Raw genomic sequence first — 21,156 nt, 5'->3', positions numbered from 1 at the left:
GCATTATTTTCTTAATGATACATGAAAGTATTGTTAGGTAGGGGGTCAAATCATTTGTGGAGGAAACAAAGGTGAATATGTTGCCAGGTGTGGTGGCAGAGGCCTGTAATCCTAGCACTTGGGAGACTGAGGCAGGAGGATCACTGAGTGTTCAAGACCCATCTGGGCCACGAAGTGAGCTCAAGGCCATCCTGAACTGCATACAAAGACCCTGTCTCAAAAAGACCCCCCCCAAAAAAAAAGATGAACCTATTGAATTATTAAATAAAAATAGACTCAATACAGTGCCCCTGGGCTGGGGATATGGCTCAGCAGCGCAAGCACCTTCCTGGCAAGCACCAGGTCCTGAGTTGATTCCCAGTACAAAAAAAAAGAAAGAAAGAAGAAAGAAAGAAAGAAAGAAAGAAAGAAAGAAAGAAAGAAAGAAAGAAAGAAAGAAAGGCAGGCCGGCCACTGAGACTCTTTCAGAATCCTGGTAGTGTACAGCATTATCCTAACAGTGTTTCACTTTATCCGGCAGGAGACACAGTAGGATTTCTGTTAGACTTGAATGAAAAGCAAATGATCTTCTTTTTAAATGGTAACCAGCTGCCTCCTGAGAAACAAGTCTTTTCATCTACTGTGTAAGTAACTCCTCTTAGTTGAAAATTTGAATAGTCAGATTTTCCAGGGCTGGGGAAGGGGGGGGGGCGGTTTCTCCATTAATGTAGGCTGCTTTGATGGGAAATTTATTTATTTCAAGTAATTGGAGACCTATTTGATTTTGATTAGACCTGAAACTATCCTGAAGTTTGATATAGGAAGATAAAGGCAAAATATTCTCTAATTCACAGATCTGTCTAGGTTAGTAAACAGAATCTGCCCACTTCTTCCAGTCAGGGTATAACTGGCCCATCTGGACTTCCTGGAAACCACTGTAATGTATGAGCATTGCCTTGTTTCTATTAATTCATTGACCTCTGTACTCATTTTTATTTGTAGATCTGGATTTTTTGCTGCAGCTAGTTTTATGTCATATCAACAATGTGAGTTTAATTTTGGAGCAAAACCATTCAAATACCCACCATCTATGAAATTTAGCACTTTTAATGACTATGCCTTCCTAACAGCTGAAGAAAAAATCATTTTGCCAAGGTAAGGAATCTGCACAGGCTATTTTAGGACTGCCACGTGCATCTAAGAGCATTGTTTCAACTGTTAATAAATAATTTTGGAAACTTCACTAAAAAGGCTTCCTGGGAAATACAAATTACTAAAATGAACCCAAAGGAGATATATATAAGCCTTTCCCCTCCACCATGCACTGAGGATTGAACTTATGGCTTTTGCACTGGGCTGTGTCTCTAGCACATTTTATCTTGAATCACTCTTACTGTGTTGCCCAGGCTGGGCTGGAACTTGCAGTTCTCCTTGCCTCAGCCTACCAGAGGACACCCAGCTACAAACTAATTGCTATAACATCAACTGAAAACAGTTAAGAGTTATATTTCCAGGGCTAGGCATATAACTCGTGGCACAAGCACCTGCCTGGCAAGCTCAAGGTCTTGAGTTCAATTCCCGGTACAAAAAAAAAAAAAAAAAAAAAAGAATGATAGTCTCAAAAAACACCAGACCTGTGTGGTTTTACAGGATATGTCTATCAGATTTTTAGCTAACAGGGAACTGTTATTATTTAAAATGTTTTAGAAGTAATGTGTTCGAATTCTTTTTTTGCCCCTATGTACGGATGCTTGAATCCAGGAACTCTGCACTACGCCACATCCCCAACTCTTTTTATTTTTTTTTATTTTCAGACAGGGTCTTACTAAGTCATTAATTTGCCCAGTCTCGGCTAGAACTTCCAGTGCTGCCTCAGCCTTCCAGAGTGCTGGGATTACAGGTGTGTACCACTGCACCTGGCTTCCAGATTCTTTTTATGAGGCAAATAATGTCAGTATGAAAATCAGAAAAGTATGGCACATGCACAAACACACACTACAGACTAACTTCATCTGAATATTAGTGTAAAAGTCCTACATAATCAGGAAAGCAGGTGCATCTATTAACAGACTTGAGTTTATTTAAACCAACTTCTTTTGGGTTTTAGCTGCATTAGCAAAGATGCCAAACCAATACTGTTCCACAACTATTGGAGTAGTAGTAATGCCATCGTGGATAAAATTTCTCTACCTTTATTTAACAAAAACTGTGATTGTCATTAATTGTCTCATTGGACAAGTACCTAATTGTCTTCTTTAGAAGATGAATACAGTCTATTCCTTCAGATGGGAAAAGATTCGAGCTGCTTCCTGGTAATTAGTACATGTTGAAGCTTTTATTTTACTGTGACACTGTATGAGTCAGGGTATTCCTGTTGCTAATGCCACATGATGCCACTAATGCCAAGGAAATCATACTGGCCAGGGAATAGTTTGTGCTGGACCATTATACCACTCAAAGTACTTACAATGGAATGAGGCTCCTTTTTTTGGTTCAGAATTCAAGTCTTTAAGCAGCCCTCTGAGCTATGCTTCATCTTTGACTTCATGTCTCAGTGGCTCAGCAGTTTGCAGGTGATCTAAAACAGCAGCATTAGCAGCAGAGACTTGGCAATATCCCAAGAACATAAGGGCCTCTTAAATCTAAGCTCAGGGATCTGAGGTATTTCCCTAGAACTTCCATTCAATTTATGTTGGGGCCTGACAGAAGTTTTGAACTTTCCTATTGATGAATGTAAGGCAAATACCTCTCTTCCCTTCACACTCCATTACTTTTATATGTAGCCTGCATTTTCCCTGGATGATGCCTACTGATTACCCAGAAAGTACAACTGGTCCATTTCAGAGTTCCCTAGAGTTGAGTACAGTGGCACCAACACACTAGGAAGAGGCAGAAGGATCAAGAGTTAAGCCCAGCCTGGGCAATTTAGTGATTTAACAATACCCTACCTCAAAATTTTAAAGCAGGAGCCGGCAAGACAGCTCAGAGGACTAAGCATCTGCTTAGGCAAGCACAAGGACTAGGGTTCAATGCCTGCTACTGCGTGCCACACCAGTCCCACCGCTGCCCCCGGGCTAGCTGAACGGGGCATGGTGACACACCCATAATCCCAGCACTGGGGAGGCTGAAAACAGGAGGATCACTATGAGTCCGAGCTGCATAGTGAGACCGTGTACCAAATACATTAAAAAAAAAAAAAAAAGTAGCCTTAGTCAAGACTGCTTTAACATTTAATTAACTGTGCCTGCAGAAGAAAGCTTTCCACTGCCCAGATGACAGTATCAATTCCTGAAAGTTGCCTTTTATGGCTCACTTACACATACTGTCTTAATGGCTGTGTAGTAAATTTGGCACCCTGATTTGTCCTGTCTTGAATAAGAAGAGCAGAATTATAACATGCTGGCCAAATCTATGTTGTATCTATAGCGACAGTGACATTGTGACAGGAAGTGTTAGGACCCTAATTGAGTAACTGCTGTAAGGCTAGCTACTGGTACCTTGCTCCTCTTAAAAGTACAGTTAAGAGAAAGTTAGAAATGGGGCATTTAAGTATGAACCTGCTTAGGACCATTTTCATTAATACTTTCACCCTGTGTTCCAAAAATTTATATTCAGAGATACTTTTTTACTGCTATTTTACTCATTGGAATAATTGTACTACTACCTGGAATGGTGTAAATTATACTATATTGCATATATTCTATGTCTCTAATTCTCTTTCCATTCACTGTTTTTTCTTAACCTTTTTTATGGAAAACTTTAAATACATAGAAGAAAAAGAATAGTACAGTGATACATAATGTATTTCACCCTCATTAACTGTCTCCCTCTCTCTCCTCTCCCTTGCACATATACATTCCCGTTCCTCATAGAATTTATCAACATTTAATGTTCTTTGTACATTGCTAAAATTTATCTTCTTATTTGTCTCCCTTGATTGGAATTTAAGCTGTCTGGAAGCACAGGCCCTTTTTCGGTCCTCTGTGCACTGCTAAACCACCAGGGCTTGGGACACTGCCTGACCTATTCTGGCCATCTGCTTTTCTGTTCTGTGCTAGTCAAAGTGTAGTAGAAGGGCTCTAAGCTGAGGTGTCTGGACTTGCAGGGAGTCTGTAGTGAACTGTCACAAGCCCTTTAAACTGTATAAAAACTTTCATGTGTGTATTTTTCTTGAGGAAAGGTTCTGTACTTTTCTTCAAACTTTCAAGGGATACGGAATTTAAAAGGTTGAAAGCTGGGGAGAGAGCTCAGCGGCTTAAGTGCCTTCCTGGCAAGCGCAAGGAGTACAATCAATCAATCAATCAATCAATGGTTTGTTTGGGGGGGGTTGTTGTTTTTTTGTTTTTGGCAGAACCAGGGATTGAATTCAGGCCCTTGCACTTGCCAGGATCAATCAGTGGTTGACATTTACTGGTAAAATGAAAAAATCACTGGATTTAGAACCAAAGGATTTAAATCTGACTCTTGACTGTTTATCATGTGTGACCTTATGCAAATCATTTTTTAAAATATTTTTCTCTGTAAAGTGAGAATGGTCTTGTCTTCTTGACTCCTAAGATGAAAACAAGTTACCACACATAACAAGTTTACTGACTGAACAGAGCTTAAGGAGTACTTACTGTATCAGCCATATACAGAGCACTTTGAAAGTATTTCTTATGCATCATTACTAACAGGCTGTCTTGTTGACAATATGAATTGCAAACTGCTTTGTCTACTTAGGCACAGGCGTCTTGCTCTGTTGAAGCAAGTCAGTATCCGAGAAAACTGCTGCTCCCTTTGTTGTGATGAAGTAGCAGACACACAATTGAAGCCATGTGGCCACAGGTAAGAAAATCTGTTTGATTGTTTCATCATGGTACATCAGAGATTTCATCCTGTTCTTGAATTACTTTTAAAGTATTAGCAGTTCTATACTGTTCATTGCAGCTAAAATGGGCTAAATGAGAAATTAGTTTGCCAACTAGCCCCTGGCTAGGGCCAGCCAAGTAGCTTAGCAGATTAAAGCACCTGCTTAGGCAGATGCAGGGGCTGGGAGTTTGATCCCCTGGCCTGCCATGCCAGCCCTACCCCTGGGGTATACTGAGACGGCGATTGAGACTGGGTGTGGTGGCACAAGCCTATAATCCCAGCACTTGGGAGGCTATAAACAGGATCACTGAGTTCAATCTACACAGTGAGACCCTATACATCCTGTACATCCTGTCCTAAAAAAAAAAATGGCTCCTGGCTGTCTTCTAGAAAGTACCTCAAATAGAAGCTGCTTGATAGAGAAGGCCTTTGTTTTTATTTTTTATTCAGTATTTTTTTATGTAATCTTGGCTTTATAAAATATAAAAAAGGTTTAATGTTATTTGTGAACTTTAAGGCAAATCACTTTTAAAGCTTCTTGAACTACTTCCCATTTTATATCTAGTTAGGTAGTTTGACCTTTTGAGGCATTAACTTGACTGGTATTTATGTCTTTCTCCTCAGTGACCTGTGCATGGATTGTGCCTTGCAACTGGAGACCTGTCCATTGTGTCGTAAAGAAATAGTGTCTAGAGTCAGACAGATTTCTCATATTTCATGACACCTGTGAAGATGCATCATGGACTCATTTCTACTCAATTCCAGCCAATGTCAAAAAAGAAAAACGAAAAATCGAATCAGTTGTACGCACATTGAAACTTACAGCCATGACCAGATTTTATGCTAAAAATATGGTAGATTATCAAAGACAAAATTCTCTTAGACTCTAACTTGCTGGCCCTGAGAAATTCCTTTAAGGCCAAGAAATGCTGAATGCTAGCAGCCAGGCCTGTGGTATTTCCATGAAAAACAATAGGGAGACAATGCCCTCCTGAGTGCCGAAACTACACCGGAATTCTCCGTGCTGTGTTCATCATTTGATCGGTTAGCACGGGACATTTTGTGTCATAGTCTATAAAGTTTTTATTTTGGGGAGAAGTTATGATGGAGAAGTAAATGACAGCATTTCTGGGTTAAGATTACTTCTCAATGGTCAGAGAGACACCAGAGTGTTAAGTATGGATGTTGCACTGTAAGACTTGGATCTATAAAATTAGATTCACACAGGTCAGTCCTATAACCAACATGGAAAACCTGAAAGAAGGTGCATAGACTGTAGAAAAAACCCAAATTTTTTTATATTTCAGTGATTCCAAAGAACATTCTAGGTTTTTTTAACTGCAGAAAATTGGTGGTATTTTCACATTCATGGTGTTTCTATCCAATTTCAGTACCCACATTTTGTGAGGAAAAAATGTTTTACCAATGCAGGAGGAATTCTTAATTGTAATGTTAGACTGGTATTTAGGGTATTTTTAAGGTACCATCAAATCAGGTTCTTTGCTTTTTGTTTAAAAATTTTTTTTAATCAGTATTGTTTTGGAAGTAATATACTTTGGAACTCTCAAATTAATAGTCTCAAAAACTCTAAAGGACAGTCTGAGAACATGTGTTCCTATTGTTTTAAATAAATACATGTTTTTGAATATTGAATTCAATCATGGATTGTTGACTATGTCTTCATCAAAAGTGTTCATCCCTCTCAGGGTCTCTGGTGAAGACCTTCAAGAGTTCAGTTTTTCTCCCAGAAAATTGGAAGGTAGAATTGTAAATTCATAGACTTATTTTATAATGGTGTACCTCAGCAGCTGCCTTTCAATTTATGCCAAGTCCTTACTGAGTTTATACTTGAATAGTAAATATGTCTTCTGAGTTTTACAGTGTCTTAAACTCAATGCACATTTTTTTCATTCCTTATCACCCTTTCTTATTTGTAGTTTATTGAACCTGTCCTATGATAGTGCTGATTTCCTTCCTGGCTGTACTTGTTGGGGTGCTGGACTTTTTTCCATGTCTTTAGTCTTCCATAAATCTAAATATATATATAAATATAAATTATATATATACATAGAGATATATGTTCTCTTTAGCTTGTGGTGAATACAGTAATTTGCATTGAAGAATAAAACATCTGTTGCCTTTTTGACTTAAGATTTCACAACTTTCATTGATGCCTATTACTATAGTTCAAAGATATACTTTCAGTTTCAAGGACTATTTCAGGATAGGAGAGAATCAAGTACAAGAATTAAGTAGCTGGGTATGGTAGTGCATGTCTGTAATCCTAGCACTCTAAAGGCTGAAACAGAATTGCCATGAGTTCAAGGCCAGCCTGGACTACATCGGAGGACCCTGTCTCAAAAAAACAAAAATAAGTTAGGTGTGGTGGTGCACATCTGTAATCCTAACCAGGCAGGAGTATTGAAATGAGTTTAAAGCCAGCCTGGGCTACATCATGAGAGTGTGTCTCAAGTAAAATAATTAGGTTCAATCACTTATTCTCTTATTCATCCAATAGCTCTTCATTGAGCACCTAATACATGCTGGGTATTGTGTCATCTGCTTGCAGAGTGGAAGCAAAGAGAAGACAGAATAATTGTGTTTACTGTAATGAATTGTTAGTGCCCTGAAGGCAAAGAATAGAGTCCTAGGGATAAGAAGAAAATATCATTCTAAAGAGAATAAGGGAAAACCCAATTTCGATGTTTGGCTGGGACAGGAGTAAGGGAATGCCAGAAGAAACCTGAGGAAATAACACCAATAAAACTTAAGGGAAAATAGAATATAGCCAGAGAGAGAGACTAAGGACAAGATTCTAGGACCTAGGTGAGCATAGCATTCCTAGCAAAATGCCCTACCTAGAGCAAAGAGCTGAGGCTTTGGGATCTGATGAAAGGCCACATGTGCGGACATAGTGGCATGCACCAGTGTGAAGTCAGGCTGCTTGTCACAGCCACATTAAGGATTATGTGTTTTATCCTAAGCATAGTATAAAGCAAAATTTAAGCCTGAAGTACCTTAATAAATACTTCTAAAAGTTGGTTCTGCCAGGCATCAGGGCACGCACCAGCACTTGGGAAGCTCATACAGGAAGATCATGAGTTCAAGTTCTGGGTTACATAGTGAATTTGAGACCAAGGCCAGCCTGACCGAGTAAAAGATCCTGTCTTTAAAAAAAAAAAAAAAAAAAATCTGACTTCTGTTTGGAGAATAATGGAATGGAAATATTGGGTAAAGGTAGAGAAGAAACAAAAAGTAGAAATGATAAAGAACATTGAAATAGATCTGAGAGGTAAAAGGGATCTGGAAACTCAATGGAAATAGAAATCAATGGGATTAATAATCTTCCAGTAGAGGAATTATGCGGGAGCCTCTCAGCTTTCTAGAAATGTACCCTTGAACTTTATTCCTAAATTAGTCTACTTTTCTAATTCTTAACTTATAGAACACAAAACAAAGACTTTAATATTAAATTAATTAAACCAGGATGGAAGCAAAGTTGTAATCTTGGAACTACTTCAAAAGAAGGACAATAATTCCACACAGAAGAGAAAAAATTAGAGATTGGCAGGTGTTCGTGGAAGAGAGCAGATTCATATACTGCACCAAATGTAAAGTATAGTATTACTAGCAGGGGAAAAAAATGTTATGGCATTTCTCCACTGATTCATCAGGGAAATTCAGGGCTCCAGCCAAAACAAATTGGGAATTGCTACCTTTTGTGAATGACGTAAAGCAGGAGAAAACCATGGTGCCAGTGCAGAGTGCCAGGAATCGGGGATTAAATCACAGAAACCAAAACAAGTTTAGCAGCAGAAAATGACTTTCCCAATAATTTCAACTGTCTTGAATGTATCCATGAAAACAAACTGCCCAACTAAAATCAGCTCTTTCCAAGATTATCAGCTGTTTTTCTGCTACTTATTTGCTTAGAAAAAATTTTAATGCTAATTCACAAAGAATTTTTAAAATCATTATTAATGGGAAAGTATGATTTAATGTTTCTGTCAGTTTTTATGTAAAAGACCACTATTCTGTTTTCAACAGAAAAACGTGTTCTGATTTTCAAAAGTATGCTTAATGACCCTGGGATTAGTGGCTATATATTGCATGATAATTAATGTGGGTCCTTCAAAGCTAGAATCAAAGTATAGTCTCAACCTTCATTTCCCAGTCTATAAAATGGAGATAACAGTTACCTTATAGGGGTTTATGTTTAGGGTTTTTTTTTCTCAGTTTCAGGTATTTCAAAAAAAAATTGTAAAAGTTGAGCATAGTCTCTGGCACATACCTGCCTACATATACCTATTCTATCCCCCTTTGTTTATACAGCCAAAAATGGTGAGATTGATTTTTAAATTCTTTTGCATTCCTCCCATCATTTAAGCAGGGCCTGGTGGCACACACTCATAGTCCCAGACCTCTGGGAGGCTGGGGCAAGAGGCTTTGAAAGTTCAAACCCAGGATAGGCAATTTAGCCAGAACCTGTCTCAAAAACTAAAAAAAGGGCCTGTGATACAGCTTAGTGGTACAGTGCCTGCCTGGAAAGCTTGAAGTCCTAAGTTCAATTACTGGTACAAAAAAAGAAGAAGAAGAAGAAGAAGAAAGCTAAAAGGGGTTGGGTGTGATGGCACGCACCTGTAATCCCAGCACTTAGGGGACGGACAGAGGCAGGATGATAGCTGTATGTCCAAGGCCAGCCTAGGCTACTCTACATAGTGAATTCAAGACTATCCTGAACTGCATAGTGAGACCCTGTCTCCAAAGAGGAAGGGAACAAAAAAAGCTGAGAAGGGCTGGGGTCTTGCAAGAGCCCTGCATTTGATCCCTAGTACCAGAAAAAAGATAAAATTAGAGGCTGGGGTTGTAGCTAGGGGTTTGAGTGCTTATCAAGCATGCACAAGGCCTTGGGTTCAATTCCCATATACATATTTTTCTAAAAATGAGGCTTACGTCCCTTTCCTTTAGATCTCGGTTATCTCTGTGCCTATCTGACCAATAGAAAACAGTGAAAATAATACTGTACTAGTTTCAAGCACAGTATAAGGTCATTAAGTGCAGGCAGCTTTCATTTTCTATTTTGAAGTACAGTATTTGCTCTTGGCCTCAGCCGCTATGGAGGAAGAAGCCCCAAGGATCCTGAAGAAGACATACATGGAGAGAAGACAATCCTTGCCCCAAGTCCTCAGGCCAACACCCACAACTGAAAAACCAAGCAAGAGCCAACACTAAAACTTGGCAGTCATGTGAGTGAGCTCCTTAGAAGCCCCATCTGACAAGTGAGAGAGTAACTGTCCCTGCTAAGCCCTGCCCAAATTACAGAGTAGTGAGCAAAGTAACTTTTTTCCCCCTGTAGTTTAGGGGATTGAACTCAGACCCTTGCACTTGCCAAAGAAGGACTTATTCCACTGAGCCATCTCCCCGGCCCCTCCTGTATTTTAGGGAAGGGTCCGCAGGGTGTCCAGGGTTCACTAATAGATTGGACTAGTGATTCTCCTGTTTACATCCTCCCACGTGCTGGGATTACAGACGCTTGCCACCACACCCATTCTCAATGTCTCAGCGTGCCCCGGGGGCAGGGCTGGCATGGCAGGCCTGCGCCTGCTTGCAGGTGCTTTAATCTGCTGAGCTATTTGGCCTGCCTCAAAATAACTTGCTTAAGCCACTAAGTTTTCAGGTGGTTTAAAGTAGCAGTAGATACCAGAACAGATGAAATCAAGTTTTGATGTTCTTGCACTCTGACCGCCTGATTTAAAAAGGTGATCAAATTCACTTAGTCCAGGGCTGGTGAGATGGCTGAGTGGTCTAAAGCACCTACTTAGAACAAGCTTAGCAAAGCACAGGGACCACCGTTCAATCCCCCAGCACCACATGCCAGCCAGGCCCGCCCCCTGGTGGGCTGAGGTGGCCACACACACACACACACACAAATAAATAAATAAAATAAATTAAAAAAAAAAATTCACTTAGTCCAGAAATAAGTGTGCTATGTTCAGAAAGTAGGTCATGAAGACTTGCTGAGCTTGCTGTGTCTACCTACGTGATGGAACAGAATTCAGAAATCCTACAAAGCATTTATTATTTTTATTTTGTCTTTATTTTTTGATGGAACTGTGGATTGAACTGAGATGCTTAGCTCTGAGCTACATCCCTGGCTTGTGTTTCTGAGATGGTCTCACTAAATTGCTAAGTTGTGCAGGCTGGGCTCAAACTTGCCGTACTCGTACTCTTACACAGTAGTTATCTGACGGTCCAGTATAGGGTATCCAGGCAGGTCAGGACAGCAAGCTTCTTGTGGTGCCTCCTATATACCATCCCGATCTCGTGGGAGTGCAGGAAGTTCCTAGAGTTAACTGGTTTCCCTGGGATCTTGTAATTTACAGATTCTGCCTATATGTCCAGTCAGGTTTGGGGTGCCCTACCTCCTGTATCATTATCCCAGGGCCACCAGGCCCAGCTCAGCAAAGCTTTTTAGATGCCTGTCTCCCACCTTGTGCTAAAAAGAGTACACTGCTAATTGATGCACCCCATTACAGTGTCTTTGTTACCATCTTTAGTTCCAGATCCTACAGATACCTATTTTATCTCTACTAATTGGTTCAGTTTGGGCATCTAATCTTCAATTTATACTGTATGTCCCTCTAGTGAAATGCCACACATTTGGGCCGAGATGGTTCAGTAGAATAAGCGCCAAGGACCTGAGTTCAATCCCCGGTTCCAGAAAAAAAAAAAAAAAAAAAAGAGAAAACAAATTTGACCAACAGGTATCATGCAACCAGAGACAAAATGCTTAATGATCCAATCAAGAGACATCAGTTCCAGGAAATCTTTATGAAGGACACTCTTCCTGGAGCACTTACAGGATTTGTGATTGTGTTGCTCAAACTGGCTCTGTCAACTTTTGTCTTGCATAGCCAAGAAACCATTTATTACCTAATAATGATGTGAACATTATGATGTAAATTATAAGACATCCAATTCATGCAGTGGGGAATTCTCTATGGAGGGGTAGGGCGATAGGTGGGCGTGTAACTTTATCGAGAGTCAGGCGACTCTATTATCTGGTTCAAAAGCGGGGGGTGGGGAGGACTGGCTTTAAAAAGATTTGTCAATTCACAATGCTCTTAAAATATGCTTTCATTAGGTAAATCTTCTCAAACACTGTGAGGTTTAACTGATCACCAAGTTGTACGTGAAAAAACATACGCCTTGCTTCGATTCCTTCCTCCATAAAATGCGGACAAAGTGAGATTGAGTCCCTACACGCCTCTAAACGCCTTCCCCAGTCCACTACAGATTTTAAGGCCCAGCATCCCCCCGCGACGTTCCCTATCCCGGAAATCCGCTCCCTCCATTCCCCGCCCCGTCGTCTGTAACGACCGCCTGTGATTGGTTGTTGGGAACATGCGCCGTGAAAGATTGTGGTAACTATGGTGATGGGGGCGGGCACAGCGCGCGGCGGTCTGTAACTGATTTCTGGACTTGTGGCTGCGGCGGCGCGCGCGGAGCGGCCTGGCAGGGCAAGGGCGCCAGAGCCGGCTGGGCAGCTAGGCCTCCCCACGTCGGCCGGCCGCTGTGCCCTCGATGCTGGTTGTGGGCTCCGCGAAGTAGAGCCGAGACTGGGCGGTGGGCGTGGTAAGAGGCTGGGGAACCCGCGCATCCACTCAGGTAGATGCGGCTCCGCGACGATGGACGCCCTGGAGGAGGAAAACTTGGCGCTGTCCTTGTGAGTGACGGCAGACGCTCGGCCGCTGCCCTGGAAAGCGGGGGTGCTGGGCGGTGGGGGACACGTTGGAGGACAGCCAGGGCTCCACTCTAGTTCCGGTCTCCATTCTGCTGCTTCCGCGGCCGCCGCTCACCAGGATGAGGTCCCGGGAGACAAAATTTCGGGGCGGAGGTCACCACGGTGTCAGCCCCTCCCTCCCTATCGTCCGGCCTGAACCTTAGCCAAAACCAGGCGGATCTGAACCTTGGGGGCCTGGTCAGCGGACCCGCCACCCCCGCCACCCGCGTCCCCAGTCGAATGCTGCTGAAATCCCCTGTGGGCCCGTGCTCGCCCTCGCCAGGTTCGCGCTGACCAGCAGATGGGGCTGTCGCGATGGCCACGACGTAGTGAGTAGCTCCCAAAGGAGACTGCGGAGGACCTGGACGCGTCCCAGCCAGCTTTAGCGCTCTGTGTCTGTTTTGTAATTCATTATCAGGCTTTGTCAAAGTGGTACCACTACATTTTAACAGTTGTTCAACGGGCAGTTCATCTTATTCTTTTTTTCCTTGTGCAAGTTGGAAAGTAATCGTAGTTTTTTTGTTTTTTTTAAAGTTAAACTTATTTGAACCCACCCCTAATTCTGACGTATTTTTTAGCTCCTCTGCCTCTGATGCTGAATTTGATGCTGTGGTTGGATATTTAGAGGACATTATCATGGGTAAGCTTCCGAGCCACAACCTCATCTGTGCGCTTTTTTTTTTTTTAAATATGTAATGACAATAGTGTATTTATTTATTTATTTATTGGTGGTACCAGGGATTGAACTCAGGCCCTTGAGCTTGCCAGGCAAGCGCTTATTCTATTGAGCTATCTCCCCCAACCCGCTTTTTTTTTTTTTATTTTAAAGAGAATAGAAACATAATAGGTAAGATATTAGAAATTATACCGAATTTTTTAAAAATAAGGTAAGTATTCAACAGTGGTTATATTACACATTGCTGTCTTCAGTGTAGTTGCACATATTACAGACAAAATATAAAATTGGTCAAAGTGAGACTTTTAAGTATTAATTGCTACCATCGAAAAACTGATAAAAATTAGTAGCACAATCATGTTAGCTATCTTGCATGTATATACATACATGATTGTTTTCCCTTTTTTCCCTACCTTTTCTCCTTTCCCTCATCTCAACTGTTTATTCCTTATGTTTAGTTTCCTTCCCTTTTACTATATCTATTGTACTTTTCAGATTTTATTTAGTCTTTCTGGCTTTTACACGAAGGAGACAATACAATGTTTACACATGTGAGTGTGATTTATTTCACTTATGAGTATAGCCTCTAGTTTGATCCATTTACCTAGAAAAGCCTTAAGCTTATTTTTATTGATAGCTGAGTAATATTTATTGTATAAAAATACCACATCTTTTTTATCCATTCCTCAGCTGATGGGCATTTGGGTTGTTTCCAAGATTTAGCTGAGACAGACTGTGCTGCTGTCACCATGGGTATACATACATCACTGGGGTAGATGTTTTCCGTTCTTCTCTTTATTTCATAGACTCTATTTTTAAGGATATTGAAATCAACTTGAAGTGTTACTTTGAAAAAAGAGAAAATATCAAGTCACATGTACATGTACATTTTAAAGTAGCATAGTGTAGTATTAAGTAAACCTTACTGAGATTTGTCTTAGAGACCACCCTGTAGTACTTAAAGCACTTACCACAGATTTGGGGGCAAAAGGAACTTACTCTCTCTACAGTAGGCACCGAGAATGTGGAGCTTTTGTCAAAGCTCCGTGAAATACCGACCTTATTTCACATATGGAATAAGAGTGATTTTGGTTTTTTTTAAATAGTGTTTCTGTTTTATTTTGTTGTTGTTGAGACAGAGTCTCACCATGTAATCTAGGCAAGCTTTGATCCCCTGTGTAGCCCAAAGTGATAAACTTTTGGTCCTTCTGCCTTAGCTTTCCCAGTGCTACCACATTCAGAAGATTTTAGATAGATGTGTTTTAACATTTATATGCCATAAAACAGAACTTACAACCATATGCATACATGTCTGTGAAGAAAACAAGATACTAAACTTCACTTGGATCTCTTTTCCTGAGTTTTGAGTTCCTATTTGTTTGCTTTTTTGTTTTTGGGGGACAGGGTCTTGCTGTGTAGTTCAGGCTGGTTTTGAACTTGCTGTGTAACCCGGATGGTCCTCCTGCCTCAGCCTCCCATGTGTTGGATTACAGACATATGCAAACACGTCTGACTTGTGGATTCATTTTAGCATCTCTAAATCCTGCTAAGGAGCATGGCTCAGAAGTTTTAAGACAAATACAGAGAGAAAAAAATGAAAATTTTGTCTATTGACTTAAGTTTTCTGAGAATTAAGGCATTTGATGTTACTCATTGTACAGCTTAATTCAGTTTAGCCTGAAAATCACTGACAAAAGTTGTAGGACCTTCAGGACCTGTAAGATTCATGCCCTTCATACCTAAATACAGACACTGCCATTAAGCTTTCTCAAGTGGACTTGAGGATTTCTGGGGAATACAGAAGAATGGACTTGGTTATTTTGTCCATTATGGGGATCTGTATTCTGTGGAGAAATGAGCCTTCCGTAAGCCCAGGTATTTTTCCCAAAGTCTAGGTCCTTTTTTGAAGCTTTCCTTTTATTTTTAGAAATAATACCCTATTCAGTTGTTAAAATTGCTTATTCCCTAACATTACACATTTGCATGAACTAATCGTGAACTGTACCTGAATTCCACCCAGCAATTCCTTATGACAAGTCTTATAATCATTTTTGTGTTCCAGGTGAAGAAATTGGGGGTTAGGGAAGTTTAGCAACTTGTCCAAGGTCAACAGAGCTGGTTGAGGTGAGGTTTGGACTTAGGCAATCTGGCCTTTGTTGGCCCCCACACTTAATCACCACCCTGCTTTCAATAGTGCTGTGAAAATTAAAGGAGGAGGCTCTTGCCATTGGGTTTGAAGCCTCCCCAGTTTGAGAACTGACCTTTGCATATACAGTAAACACAATTTCCAAAAAGACAGAACCAATGTGTTCCTTTACCAGCAGTGCTTGGAGTTCCCAAGCCAGCCTGTATAGATGTATTTGAAATGTAAGGGGGTTGGAGTAGGGAGATAGCACCACAGTCCATGTTCCTGTCTGGCAAGCACAAAGACCTGAGTTCATTCCCCAGTACTGCATGCCATGCTGGCCCCACTATATAGCGAGACCCTGTATCAAATAAATAAAAAGAAATTCACTTTTAATAAAAAGAGGGTCACTGTTGCACAGAGATGTGAACATACTTAAGTATACCAAACTGTACACTTAAAATAATTGAAATGAGCTGGGCATAAGGGTGCACGCCCATAATCTCAGCACTCAGGGAAGCTGAGGCAGGAGGATCACCAGTTCCAGTGATGACTTTGTAAGACCCTTTTGTTTTTTTTTAATTTTTTTTTTTTTAACATTTATTTATTGTGTGTGTGTGTGTGTGTGGCCAGCTCAGCCCACCAGGGGGCGCGGCTGGCCGGCATGTGGTGCTGGGGGATCGAACCATGGTCCCTGTGCTTTGCCAAGCTTGTTCTAAGTAGGTGCTTTAGACCACTGAGCCATCTCTCCAGCCCTGTAAGACCCTTTCTTAAAGTTAAAAAAAAAAAAGTGCTGGGGGTATAACTCAGTGCCAGAGACCCTGGGTTCATAGCACAGTATCACAAAAATAAGACTGACTGCTCTATTTCAACATGAGAATCCCTTTTAACCTCAACATGAAACACGGGCTTTTCCTGTCTTAGATGGCCTGCTGACAAAGCAGGCCGCCCTCTTATCTTCTCATAAATCAGGATGGCTTTTAGCCTGCATTAAAAAAGTGTATTTTTCCTCTTGTGTTCAGATGATGAGTTCCAGTTACTGCAGAGAAATTTCATGGACAAGTACTACCGGGAGTTTGAAGACACAGAGGAGAACAAACTCACCTACACACCTATTTTTAATGAATATGTAAGTAGAGTTCCGCTTCTCCTTCCAGGACATTAGTGTTCTTTACACTTTGAATTTAGAGCTAGTCTAAATGATCCATACCTGTAATCTCATTCCAGCCCAGCCTGGGCAATTTAGCAAGTTCTGTTTCAGACTAAAGTAGGGCTGGGGATATAGTTCATTGTGAAGGCCCTGGGTCCAGTCTCCAGTAGTGCATTTTTAAAAAACTGAGTTTAGATTCAAAAGAGGCTGAAATTTACACATCTTTTAAAATATGCCAGCAGTGCATTGCCAGGAATTCTGATTAGAATTTTTGTTTGATTGTTTTTGTTTCTTTGCGGTACAGGGGATTGAACTCAGGACCTTGCACTTGTCAGGCAGGTACTTATGCCGCTGAGCTGTATCCCTAGCCCCTCTGATTAGAATTTGTTGTCATTCATTTTTCTTTGCCTTGTTCTTAGAACTGCTTTCCAAAAGCCTTTCAGGCAAAATCTGATGAGTTTGCAACTACATGTTTAAAAGAAGTTGGGCTTCGTTGTAATCCTGCCTTAAGCTGCAGCACCACACCATCTTTTGCATTTGTGTTTTTGAGAAAGCTTTTTATTTTCTTGCTTTCTTCTACAATAGAAAGAGACCAAGTCACTCACTAGGTAGTAGAAGAGACAAGACTGGAGCCAAGGAACCTCAGCTGTTCACCCTTGGGTCCTTATAGCATTCCCTGAGGCCCTTGAAGCCTCCTGGCTCCCCTCACCTGTTTAAGAACTGTGCATCTCTAGGACTCTTTCCAGATGTAGAAGCAGGCACTGTGGAAGCCGGCTCAGGAGGAGCCAGGGCTGCCTCCAGATGTGCTACTAATGCTGCTGTATGCGCAGGTCCTGACTGCGCAGACAGAGGACCCCATGGTGCTTTCCTGACCTGGGCTGGAGTGGGGAAGCCTGGTGCTCTCCATGTCCATCTGGTCATCCTGTGGTAGCTTACCTACCCACAAATGCCCTTCTGGGCAGGAGGCAGGCCCAAGATAGCCAGGATGGGACCTGGGTCATGGTCCCCTCTCAAATACCCAGTGCTTAGCACAGAGCTAGTTCATAAAATAGGACTTCAGAGATGCTTTCCAGGGCCTGGAGGATGGGCTTCCTAAAAACAAGTCCTGTTTCCCTAACACAAGTTCTCTGCCACAATCTTTCCCACCGCTGCAGATTTCTCTAGTGGAAAAGTACATCGAGGAGCAGCTGCTGGAGCGGATCCCAGGGTTCAGCATGGCGGCCTTCACGACAACGCTACAGTGAGTCCAGCTCAGCTGTCTTGTTTTTCACCTCCCTCCTTCCTGAGCCACAGGAAAAAATACCCTCCCTTACTTTCCAGTGAGAGAATTGGTGTTAGGTCTGGGTGGGGGGACTTCACCACCTGTGTTGAAGTCTCACAGAGAGGGTCTGTCTTATCCCCGTTTCTGCAGCCGCCACCCTTTCCTTTGCAGGCACCATAAAGATGAAGTGGCTGGTGACATCTTTGACATGCTGCTCACATTTACAGATTTTCTGGCTTTTAAAGAAATGTTTCTGGACTACAGAGCAGTAAGTTACAAGTGCTTATTTATCTAGCCACATGCAACCACTGGGAAATTCCAAGTGAATACAGCCACCTCCTGTGCTTCCTCCATGGCCTTTCTTTAACTGGCCAGTGTCCCTCAGCAGCCCTGGTGGGGGGGGGGGGGGGGTTGGTCCATTCATATAGGGACTTTTTCATGCCTTGGTGAAACAGGCCCAGGTGCCACCCTTCAGGTCCCTAATAATCAAGACAAACCCCAAAGACCTAATGTTGAGTCTGTCTAGCTGGCTGTTTGTAAGAAATACAGATAAATGTTTTCCAGCAAAGAGCAGTGCGTGTTTTAAGCACCCACGGCCAGTGCTGTACCACAATGCAGCATAAGCTCCTTCCCTGTCCTGTGGCTCCCTGGTGGCCCTCCCCACCCCACCATCCAGGAGCTGCCCCTTCCCCATGCCAGAAGCAGAATTCTGAACCAGAGAGGCCTCTTTCTGGTCCTTGCCTTTTGAAGTAGTTTCTTTTCTTATGTAGGAAAAGGAAGGCCGGGGACTGGATTTAAGCACCGGCTTAGTGGTGACATCATTGTGCAAATCCTCTACTATCCCAGCTTCCCAGAACAATCTGCGGCACTAGGTCACGAATGGGATCATTCTGGATGTCACCAGCTTAGTAGTCTCAGAGAGAGTTTGGCTGATGATGACAACAACAGAAGAGTATGTCTTGGAAAGACTGAACTGTTCTGCAGCCCTTCATTCATGTTAAGTATTGATGGGTCCAAAGCATGACCTGACCCTCCTGGCCCCATTTCTTCTGAAACACCTTCCTGCATTCAGTAACCCTAGTGCTCTGCCCTGTGGGTGGTTCGCTCAGGTGCTTCTGAACCAGGCTCCATCCCCAGCGTTTCCACCATGCATGCCAATGTGGCTGTCAGCAGTGTGCAGGAGCCCACTGTTACCAGCCTCTGTCCCCACAGGCTTTGCATGAGTCCTTTTGTGTACTCAGAGCTCTTTTTTACATACGTCAGCATTTCAGTCCCTCAGCTTCAGTGGGGATTCTGTTAGGGAGTATTAATCCAGGAAGTCACTCAGATGAGCCAGCCGCCAGGCCTGAGATCTCAGAATCTCCTGTGACCCCTATCCTGGCTGGAGGAAGCTAGAGATGGCCTTTACCTGAAAGCTCCACTGAACATCCACTCCATCTCCCGTCAGTCCTTGTAACACCATCTTCTGCTGGTTCTGACACAGTCTCCCTGTTTCTAGAAGTCTCTTTTTAAACATTATTTTCAAGAAAATATTTTTATAGGTGACTACTCAGGCTAACCTAGTGGATATGATCTTGGAACTTCCATGATTACCCACTTAAAGATCAAAGTATTATATGCTGTGTGCTCGTAGTGGTCAGTGCTGTGAAGGCAAAAATGCTTTCTACACTGGCGTGGATGCGTGTGCTGCAAAGACTAAAGCTATCCTGCTGTCATAGTAAAGTCATGCCGCTCTCCTGTCAAAGCATGTTAACTGTGTTTCTGCACGCTTAAGTCTTTTCCATACAAGCCACTTGGTGGCTTTCTGGTGTAGTAGAGACTGCAGTCTCTTCTTCCTGTCCAAACCTCTCCCGCCAACGTGGTGCCCCCTGTCTGGCTCAGCATGCATGGGGCCGGTGGCCACTATTGGCCACCTTTCAGCTCTCACGTAACAGTGTTTGGTAGACCATTACCGACCTGGAAACAAATCACATCTTTACAAAGAAGAAAAAACAGTTCAATTCCTCGTGTGTAATTTTGATTTCAGTTTTTATAGTGACAATGAGAATCTGTGCTTCTTTTCACTTCACTTGGCGCTTCTGGTTTTAAAGGATAAGCTATAAGCTATGTGTTTATCTGTACTAACACGTTGCTTACTTTTGTACTATGAGTAAAATTTGAGGTGTTTTGCAAGAAGCGTCACTCTGATCGAGTCATCCCTGCTCCTTAATGTAGCCACCATGACAGCTGTACTGCTTTGGTCCTCCCGAACCCAAGACACTCTCTGAGGTAGCTTTGTCCATGCCCCCTCTCCTGTGCCTGTCATCCTGCTCCTTGTAAGTAGAAGCGCCCATCACAGCCGATGCGGGAGCAGCAGGTGGTCAGAGCTGTTGATCAGGCTGCCTGGCTGAGAAAAGGCAAGCAGCAAGGCCAGAGATAAAATAATGGAGAAAGAACAACAAGAAAGGCTATCCTTTTCACCTTTTCTACACAGAAAAACAGCCTGTAATCTCAGCATTTGGGAAAATGAGACAACAAGAGTGCTGCAAGTTCAAGACCAGCTTGGGCTACATAATGAGTTCATTGAGGCCAGCCTAGACTATGTAGCCAGACCCTGTCTTAAAGAAAAAAAAGGAAGGAAAAAGTCTGTTGTATAGTTTAATATTATAAGCAGGCTTTCTGGTGTGCTGTCCCCCTATGCTGAGAGTTGACCTGTGGATAAGCCCTCTACCACTGAGCTGCATCCCCACCCCTTTTCAGTCTTATTTTGAGAGCATCTTGCCAGGCTGCTCTCTGATTTGCCACCCCGCTACCTCAGTTTCCCCAATAGTTAGGATTACAGAGTTTTCTCTTAAACTAAAAGTTCATCTCTTTGTTGTCTGTTGACTAAGACTGAAGTGCCATGCACTTCCTCTGATGGGACTAAGGGATGGCCTGAGCAGAGGAACATTAAGGCCCAAACTAGGAGGCCGCCCCACCTCTGGGAAGCAGGAGGTAAGAGCTACAGTCTATACTGTCTGCCCTGAAATAGGCCACATTAGGTGTCAGAAAACCAGGTGGACCCTAGCTTACCTAAGATTTTGATTTTTTTTAAGCCTCCAATTAGGTTGCCCTTAAAACCAGACACTTTTTCCAGCATAATCCTGAAATGACTAAAATTTATTACTCAAACCCAAATACTTCAAAGTAAAGAGATTCTATTAATATATCAGGACACTGAGCATAAACTGGAACGTGGATACTGCACGTGATCCCCATCCCTCACAGCTGTTTGACTCAGTCTTTTTTAATTGTGGCCAGTTAGAAAGTCCAGAGCTGTGCCCAGTGGTGCCGGCCTGTAATCTCAGCACCT

At 42.3% G+C, this 21,156-nt stretch overlaps 2 protein-coding genes across 4 annotated transcripts in view; both read left to right on the top strand.

Moving 5' to 3' along the window:
- Rspry1 (ring finger and SPRY domain containing 1) overlaps nucleotides 1–6,488 on the top strand; it is a 44,762-nt gene extending 38,274 nt beyond the window's left edge. For all 3 annotated transcript variants that reach the window (XM_004625956.3, XM_023709386.1, XM_023709387.1), the window contains 4 exons: nucleotides 521–623; nucleotides 982–1,134; nucleotides 4,702–4,806; nucleotides 5,455–6,488. In XM_004625956.3, the coding sequence (XP_004626013.1) occupies nucleotides 521–623; nucleotides 982–1,134; nucleotides 4,702–4,806; nucleotides 5,455–5,551 (458 nt within the window). In that variant the 3' untranslated portion in view covers nucleotides 5,552–6,488. The remainder of the gene's footprint in view (nucleotides 1–520; nucleotides 624–981; nucleotides 1,135–4,701; nucleotides 4,807–5,454) is intronic.
- A 5,779-nt stretch (nucleotides 6,489–12,267) lies between these two features.
- On the top strand, nucleotides 12,268–19,893 carry Arl2bp (ADP ribosylation factor like GTPase 2 binding protein). Its single transcript, XM_004625955.2, has 6 exons — nucleotides 12,268–12,556; nucleotides 13,192–13,253; nucleotides 16,437–16,543; nucleotides 17,719–17,804; nucleotides 17,997–18,093; nucleotides 18,596–19,893. The coding sequence occupies exons 1-6, from the start codon at nucleotides 12,519–12,521 to the stop codon at nucleotides 18,695–18,697; spliced, it is 492 nt and encodes a 163-aa protein (XP_004626012.1). The 5' UTR covers nucleotides 12,268–12,518; the 3' UTR covers nucleotides 18,698–19,893.
- Nucleotides 19,894–21,156: the final 1,263 nt, after the last annotated feature.

This window comes from Octodon degus, unplaced genomic scaffold (genome assembly GCF_000260255.1).
Source record: "Octodon degus isolate 3935 unplaced genomic scaffold, OctDeg1.0 scaffold00011, whole genome shotgun sequence".
Classification (NCBI taxonomy): domain Eukaryota; kingdom Metazoa; phylum Chordata; class Mammalia; order Rodentia; family Octodontidae; genus Octodon; species Octodon degus.
Note: the sequence above shows the minus strand (reverse complement) of the source record. Positions and strands in the feature narration are given on the sequence as shown.

Coding starts and splice junctions, on each gene's coding strand:
- Arl2bp (XM_004625955.2), top strand. CDS start 12,519: ATGGACGCCCTGGAGGAGGAAAACTTGGCGCTGTCCTT. Junction 17,805..17,996: donor GCCTTCACGACAACGCTACA/GTGAGTCCAGCT, acceptor TTTCCTTTGCAG/GCACCATAAAGATGAAGTGG. Junction 18,094..18,595: donor TGTTTCTGGACTACAGAGCA/GTAAGTTACAAG, acceptor TTTCTTATGTAG/GAAAAGGAAGGCCGGGGACT.